An 8685-nucleotide genomic window follows, 5' to 3' on the forward strand; every position below is an offset into this window, starting at 1 on the left:
ATATCCAGCCATATATCTTAATATAGACCGGTATATATATATTTTTATGTAAAACCATAAAAACACAAACTCTTACTTTGAATTCTACAGCTATCCATGCACTCTGACCTGGTAACATTTGGATATTTGGATTGGGCAGAATTCATTTTCTTCAGTTGCTCCTAAATGTTTGAATGTTGCAAGGTCAACGGATTTGGCGCAAAGCATCAAGTAAATAAATGAACATTCCCATGCTTTCTATTTACTCTAAGAGTAAACAGTGTATAAGTCCATTGCGATAGCTTGGGTGTAGAGTGTCAAGGCTGTGTTAGCGTCCTCCTAGTCTAATATTCAAGATGAGAAGCCCAGACCCATCTCAATCTATCTTTATCAGGCTCCTGGTGGACCAGGGAACATCTATTTATAAAGCTGGTCTTGAAGAGCCCTTAGACCTCGTGCCTCATAGGGCACACTAATCCAATATCATGGTTCTCACGCGAACCCACAGCCCAACTCTTACCCTAGCACCCCCCCCCCCCCCCCCCCCCAACCTGACTAACCTCAAAACACAGGCCTTAAACAGACCTAGCACTAATCAAAAAAATGTACCCTAACTCTAACATAACCTGACTGTAGTCTTAAAACCTAACTCTCTGTTTTAAATGTTACTTCTGTCCTGTACTACTGACACCTGGATGTTCCATCTGGGATTGATACAATCTAATCTTATTTTATCTAATCTTAAAAGGTAATTGAATCTGGGAGCAGAACCTAGAAGGTGAGGAGAAGAAGAGGAGAACTGGTGTGTGTGTGTGTGTGTGTGGTGTCGTACTCACACTCATGTTGCTCATAGGCTGGGTAGTGTGACCGCACGGATATCAGGATGAAGAAGATGATCAGAGGCCACACGATCTCCACCAGGAGTTGGACCTGAGAGGAGCGAGGAGGAGGGAGGAGGAGAGAGGAGGAGAGAGGAGGAGGGAGGAGGAGAGAGGAGGAGGGAGGAAGAGAGAGGAGGAGGGAGGAGGAGGCGAGACAATTATAGAAAGAGAGGAGAGAGGAGGAGAGCGGAGAGGAGAGAAGAGATGAGAAGAGAGCAAGGAGAGTGGAGAGAAGAGAGAGGGAGAGGAGATAAGGAGATGATAGAAGAGATCAAAACAAAACCTTTTAATAATTTCTCAGCAAATAAATCCCCCCAAAAAAAAAAATCATGTGAACCTTTGCCTGTTAACCTTTGCCTACACTTTAACTATTTGTTACAATTTTCCCTGCAAGGAATTCTTCTTCTTGGTCCATTGGTCATGTGGCACGTCAGCACATTCACATAGCAAAACAAATACACCCCTACCACGCCATTATAATGTGTATGTGTGTGTGTGTGTGTGTGTGTGTGTGTGTGTGTGTGTGTGTGTATCTGTGCGTTTGTTCGTGTTTGTGTGTGTGTGTGTGTGTGTGTGTGTGTGTGTGTGTGTGTGTGTGTGTGTGTGTGTGTGTGTGTGTGTGTGTGTGTGTGTGTGTGTGTGTGTGTGTGTGTGTGTGTGTGTGTGTTTGGTGGGGGTTGGGGTGTCAGCTGTCGTCTTTCAGCCACTAATCCCACCCTGTGAATGTTGGTGGACAGTATATGGGTTAACATGAGAGAGAGAGACATTACGAGATAGAGAGGGAGGGAGAGAGAGAGAGAGACATTAGGAGGGAGGGAGAGAGAGAGAGAGTATAAGAGATATAATGGGATAGAGAGAGAGACATGTTTTCTAGGTCCAGACTGCTCCATCTGTTTCTATTGGTGGTTCAGGCCTACTCTGTGGCTTCCAATCCCAATGGATAGAACAATACGGTTAATATTATGAGTACTAGTATTCTCATTCTTATTAGTGTTAATAATATTATTATTGAGAATATCAATACACAAAATAGGAGTAGTAGAAAAGTAGATTCATTAAATAATGGCATGTTACGTATTTAGGCACTCTTATTGTGTAGACATATATTAATTTGATTGCATTTATCTCTCTTACATCGCTCTTTCATTCTTCTTATTGTCATTTCTGATGTGCCAGATGCATGACCTAAAACGTACAGACTTCATTTTCCTGGCCCCCACCTTCTTCTCAAGCAGGAGACATCCAAACCACCCTCTGCTATTCTTTCATGATTTACTAAAGAATAACACTATCTCTCATCCATATACTGTAACTAACTACTCATAAAGTAAATGAACATGTTATTTGTTAGTAAATCATAAAGGAATAGCAGTCTCATGCCTGACGAGAAAATGGAGGCCAGGGAGCTGTCTGCCCTGACTTTGCTGCTGGCTACGTGTAGCAGACACAGCGAGATAAGCACCCGGTGCCCCTGCAATGATAACACAACTGATAGTTCCAAAAGCGTCTGCCAAGGGACTAAAATGTAAAAATGTAAAAGACTTTGAGTCATTTGTATGATTTCACAACCCGCAGAAAGAGGGAAGTATCCATGAAAGAGTGTGGGGCTGGTGTCCGGCTGCGGTGCTCTCTGGGCAGAGAGGGAAGAGGGAAGGTGCTGGGCAACACAAAGCCTTTTCAGATGTGTCATCTTCACGTGTCTGACCATCAGTCCCGATTCCTCTCTCTGTGGTTTGTATATTTCCAGCATGACGCAAAACAAGCTACTCACTTCCTGTCTTCTCACCGTCATCTCCCAGCAATGGAGGAGCCCTGGTTCTGTAAGAGATTAGTTCTAGACCCGCACAGAGGTGCTCTGGTTCTGGTACAGTCACAGCAGGCCGGTTGTAGTTAGGCCTTGTAGTTAGCCATGTGTTAAAGTTTTCTTCTCAGGAAAGTCTCATGGTGGAGTGGACCCACAGCTTAAAGGTTTTTGGTTTGAGCCCATTTGTCGGTTGTTTCTGGTTGCTGTTGGTTTGGTAAAGACTTTGATGAGGTTAAAGAGATGTTACTTACGGTCTGTCTGCGGCGAAACGTGAAGTTCTTCCACAGCAGTAAACCAAGCTGAGTAGAGACGGCCATGTTGTCCGCTACTCTGGCCTACTGAGCGTGCTCAGTATCTCACTAGAGAGAGATATAGAGAGAGATAGAGGGGGAGGAAGAAGGAGACGGACAAAACAGAGAACTTCAGCTGTCTAGTTTTCACACAACAGAGAAGATGATACAGGGCTAATAATGCTGCTACTATACTTCTAGCATGTCTATAACATGTACACTACTGTACCGTGTAATGCCAAAAGGTCATCACCATCATCAACATCAACATCAACCCTAGACATCGGAGCAGAACAAACACACCTACGGAGGACACACCAACCGTCCAAAACGGTGCTTGACCCGGGACACTGCTGCAGATAAACGGAGAACTAGATGTAGCTATACCCTCTCTAGCGTGACTAAACGTAGTTATACCCCCTCTAGCTGAACTAGACGTAGCTTTCCCTTCTGGCCTAACTAGAAGTAGCTATACCGCCTCTAGCCTAACTAGAAGTAGCTATACCGCCTCTAGCCTAACTAGAAGTAGCTATACCTCCTCTGGCCTAACTAGAAGTAGCTATACCAGCATCAAGCCTAACTAGATGTAGCACTATCCCCCCTAGATCCCCTAGACATAGCTATGCCCCCTCACTGTTAGCTTTACCACAGGTCCAAAGGTCAGTGTTCATGATGTGGGCGCGATGGGATGGAGTCAACATAGTGACACACTTTCCTAGGATCTGCTGATATTTCAACATTTTGAATAAGCATTATAAAGACCTGCAGACCAAATGTGTTTATAGGGTGTCTGGGTGTATAATGTTTGGTTTGGATTGAGATTCAGTAAATTTGTTTAAGTTTAGGTGATAGGTTAGAGATGGTTAAAGTGTAACAAATGTACTGTACTCAATCATAACCTTAGATATTCAAGAAACATACTACTGGCTACTCCAACAACAATGCTACAGCAAGTACGTTCTCTTTGAAAAGTCTGCTCTGTGTCTGAACATTTGTTCTTGTTTGGTCCTGTGTGTTATGACTCCCTGGTCTCAGAGAACCAAGGTTTGCAGATAGGAAGCAAACAATATTGAGCCAGCAAACAAACTGGATAATGTAAGGATGTACTCGATTCTATCTGGCATACAAATTCCTGGGTAGAATCCATTCCTGTGTACGTTAGCTGTTCAGCTTACAGTATAGGACTCATGGTCGCTTGTTACTGCCAAAATAAAATATTGAGCTTGTATTCTCAACCTGGTAACCCGCGTGAGCTTCGGGTCTGGAGAGGAGGGGGCGGAGACACACCTGGTTTCATTGTTACATATTGTACCTTTAAGTTTATGTATTAAGTTTGAGATGGTAATTTTAAGATATTAGGGTAGAGATGGTTAAATTAAGGTTGTGGGATGGAGGTAGTAAAGTTTATTTTATGGGTTAGAGATGGTAAATAGTATATTTTGGGATAGACATGGTTCAGTTTAGGTATTGTGTTAGGTATGGATAAGTTTAGGTTAGGTTAGAGATGGTTAAGTAGGTATGGGGCCAGAGATGGTTAGGGTTCGGCATCAGGTTAGAGGGAGTAATGTTTAGCGTTCGGGTGAAGGTTAGGTTAGAGAAGGTTATGTTAGGGTTAGGTTAGAGAGGGTTGTGTTTATTCAAGTGTGCGTGCTGCCAACTGCGTGTGTTTAGTTTCTCCTGTGGTTGTTGTTGGCGGACATTTTGAGTATGCGGTACAAGTCTCTGTCCGTCTGTCTCCAGCGTTAAGCCTCTAGGCTGGGCTTGATGATGGGATAGGGTTAAAGAGACACAGTTGTTCCAATAACTGTCCGACTGTTGCTCAGCGCGGGTTAGGGTTGTTTGTGTTAGGGTTGTGTGTTTGTGTAAATCTGTGTGTGTGTGCTTTAGGGTTGGTGGTTTATGTTCCTTTAAGTGGGCTAGTCGGTATATATTTGTATCTGTTAGTGATTTGCGTGAGTCAGGGTTGTGCAAGTGTGTCCCCCTATATCTGTTCGTATTGTGTGTGTTTCCATCTATTTGTGTGTGAGTGTAAATCTGTGTGGGGAGGGTTGTATTTTTGTGTCCATCTGTGTGTGTTAGGGTTGTCCGTGTTAGGGGTGTTTGTGTGTGTGTCCATCGTTGTGTGCTAGGTTTGTGTGTTTTGTGTCCATCTTTGTGAGGGTTCTCTATCCATGTTGGCCGCTGTGTGACTCAGTATTTGTGGTAAAGGACTTTGGAAGAGCGGTCATTCCTGATTGACACAACATCACGCCACCACCCTTCAACACCACAGCACCACCATGATAAAGGGCATCGCTCCCAGCCTGGGACCGCCTGTTACTCCACTTCTACGAATCCCCTGGTAAACTGACCAAAGTTCACCTCATGATCCTTTAAAAAATACAGATTTATAAAACATTGTTAGAAGTGAACTTCACCGCCCTCAAAACGTTGGTCACACAGGAAAATATGTTACCAAAATGTGGTAAAAAAAAAGGTTGTTTCAGTGGCATAGCAGATGATGATTGAATGTGCAATGCATTCCTGCGGTTTAAATTAACCGACTTATTTAAATATCTGCCTGATGTTTTTTGTTTTGTTTTTATCCTCAGATCAACAAACAATAAACCGACACACACTGCTCGCTCTATCTCCCTCTCCTCTCTCCCAATCTACCTTCCTTCGCTCCCTCGCTCTCTGTTTAAATGAGAGGTTCTGGTTACAAACAATTCCTGATAAAACTGCACTAGGCCTACTACACTTATTGCCATTTTTTTCCCACTTGGCATTACGTCATTTTCATGACAGGTTTCGATAAAGGATTTTCGGTAAGCATGACACAACAGATTCAATATAGGATGAAAATCCCTGTTAGAAACGTGGACATGCAAGTTGACTAACGTTAGTTATATGTGAACAGAATGCAAGTTGTAGCAATCGAAGAAAAACTATGATGACATTAATTGAATATGAATGTATTCATGAATCAGTCCACCATTAACCACCATAGAAAATGTTCACATCGTGGAAATGCTTTACTCTCAAATCAATCTCCCGAATCGATTTGAGATACAAGTCTATTTTTAGGTAAAGCAACGAACAACAACAACATTCTCTTTGAAGTGCATGGCTGCAGGTCCAAATGGTGCAACGCGCCCCTAGCGGCCGGAGCCAGTGCTGCAGCTCTTCACTTGTTTACCATCCGCTCGTGCTCACGTGCGATCACACAGAGAAAGAGGATTATTTTTCGACCATATGCGCAACTGCATAATCGATCGACTATCAACTAACATTTGATCGCATTGGTTTAAAAGCTAAGTGGTGTCATCGGCATGATACGAGTAGTTTCGTATATGTTCAACAATTGCGAGAGAGATGAGATGAAACGAACCAAGAAGACTTTAATCAGATAAACTATGAATAAAGCAGCGATCAGAGGGATTTAGAAGGAGGAACACATGTGAGAAACACTCACAGCTTCCTTCTACCAATAACCAACGTCGACGTACACGCACTTGATATAAAGAAAACCCTACAGAAGACAAATTAACGGAAATGCAAATGGTGTTTCGGTTCACACAAGAAGGCTGCGTCTTATCCTCAGCCCGTTGGGTCCGATGTCTTTCAAATCAAATCAAATGATGGCTTTATTTCATTGTTCTGGTTCCGTTAAGGGGGGGGGGGGTTACTTTCGGTCAGATGCTCCACACTCAACCAGATCCCCGATACAAACACACAAAAGCACACAAAAGCACACACACACACACACACACACACACACACACACACACACACACACACACACACACACACACACACACACACACACACACACACACACACACACACACACACATAAAGGAAAGCTGTCGAAAACAACGTCTGGACAGTTGACTGAAACTGTTTAAAACCCTTTATCTGATGCATATGATTCAAATTCATCCTAACTCCCAATTTTCAGTGAATCTTCTTGCTGACCGCAGACAGGGTGACTGTCGAGCAGAATAACTTCTACATTGATATTCTCAGCCGACATGAACAACATCAAAGCCCCAAAACACTGCTTATAACAACAATACAACATTACAATAGTCTAATTGGACTGTCACACAAAACCACTCATACCAGGTGTCATGAACACAAAGAAAGTCCCAAAAACGATTAAGCTGAATAAAGTAAACCAAGTGACTCCACCAACCTGTCTCCGGACCCCTGCGGACTCAAAACGATGTCTCCTCTCATCCAATGTAAATCCTCCGTTATAGAAAACAACGGGTCCACCGTAACTTTGGTCTCCTCTATTGTTCTCAGCTGTTGAGACTCAGAAGTGTCCTTTTTTCCACCGCCAGGGTTTTATAGAGAGGAGGAGAGGAGGAGGAGGGAACGAGGAGATAAGGAAAGGAGGAGAGGAGGAGAGACTGAGAAGGGGTAACTATCGGTCAAAGCGAGCGAGCTCGAGCTGCTTCAGTTTACCACCTCTCCCATATATGGAGCGCACGTGCAAAGCCAAAACACATCTTAAAGGGGCCGCACGCCCTAGTGTGTTGTAGTTCCTGCCTGGCGACATGAATAGTGGACCTCCGATTGGCCATTAATGACGACTTTACTCATTTTCCCGTCGATATCAATACCTGTCTATTGCTGACGTCATTGCCTTACCTTAATAAGACTGAAATAACCCACGATCAAACATAAGCATTCATTACCCTATATCTTAACAGCTAGCAGAGCAGCATTGACCTTAATGTCTTCTTATCAGCTGATCTATCTATTGTATGTGTGTGCGCACACGCTGGGTCGGGGCATGGCCTAGTACATCAATGCCAGAAGAAATATCAAAGAAAAGCTCAGGAATAGAATGGAGTGGAGCACAGTAGAATAGACTAAGACAGTATAACATAGTAGAGTAGAGGACAGTGCAACACAATACAGTCGAACAGAGCAGGGATCAGTAGAATATAATAGAGTAGAGGACAGTATAATATAATATGATAGTAATATAAGAGTATAATATAGAACAATATAATATATAGTATATATAATACAGTATAATATACAGGAAGTTAAGTGTAAAGATATAGAATCACGTTTGCCATAAGATGAATGTTACAGTAAAAACAAAGTGAGAGGTTTGTAATCTTTCATCTCTCAGAGGTTTTATGAAGCAAACCATGCGAAACGGTAGGGTCCATTTTCTTACACACTTTCAGTCAATGTAAAACAGTGTTTTTGGGAGGGCCTGGGTCTTGTTTTGGGGGCCAGCCTGTCAGATGGGTCCCAGCGGCCGGACCCCACGCTGGGCTGTGACTTAACCCGGACAAGCAGCAGTCAGGATGTCCTGGAGGAGGGGAACAGACTCAAAACAAGAAGGCCCGGTCCGTCAGCAGAATCCTGCTGCCCGGTACACAGAGTGCATCTAAGATAACAGAGCAGAACACCGCGCTGACTATCAGACGGCCGCTTGTGTCATAGTCTTGTGACTCTCCTTTGTTTGTGTGTGCCATTATGAAGTCCAACTGTAGCCTACTTACCCAGACTGGGCTGAGTGACAGACAGCCTTCTGTAGGCCTTTACTGAGAGAGTAAACAAACACTCGCTGCCTGCAGGGATCTCCAGGCTGGTGGCAATTCATCATGCTGCTTGTAGTTTTACAAGTGTGTTTCTGTGTGCTTCTTGTGTCTTTTTTTTGTCTTTGTTTGATGCATTGAGGTTTGCTCGGAAGCAGTAGGAAATTAAATGAGAGTTAATCTGT

The 8685-nt window shown here is 43.4% G+C and overlaps 1 protein-coding gene across 3 annotated transcripts in view; it reads right to left on the reverse strand.

Annotated features, from left to right (window-relative positions):
• The window catches only part of LOC130379158 (phospholipid-transporting ATPase ABCA1-like), a 36159-nt gene extending 28885 nt beyond the window's left edge, over positions 1-7274 (reverse strand). The window contains exons 1-3 of one of the 3 annotated variants that reach the window (XM_056585814.1): positions 7132-7274; positions 2916-3023; positions 816-909 (exon numbers count right to left, since the gene is read on the reverse strand). In XM_056585814.1, the coding sequence (XP_056441789.1) occupies positions 816-909; positions 2916-2981 (160 nt within the window). In that variant the 5' untranslated portion in view covers positions 2982-3023; positions 7132-7274. Of the gene's footprint in view, positions 1-815; positions 910-2915; positions 3024-3257; positions 4203-7131 lie in introns of those variants that run through there. The other 2 variants (XM_056585818.1, XM_056585817.1) reach the window with 2 other exon arrangements.
• Between the last annotated feature and the right edge of the window lie 1411 nt (positions 7275-8685).

This window comes from Gadus chalcogrammus, chromosome 3, assembly GCF_026213295.1.
Source record: "Gadus chalcogrammus isolate NIFS_2021 chromosome 3, NIFS_Gcha_1.0, whole genome shotgun sequence".
In the NCBI taxonomy this organism is placed as follows: domain Eukaryota; kingdom Metazoa; phylum Chordata; class Actinopteri; order Gadiformes; family Gadidae; genus Gadus; species Gadus chalcogrammus.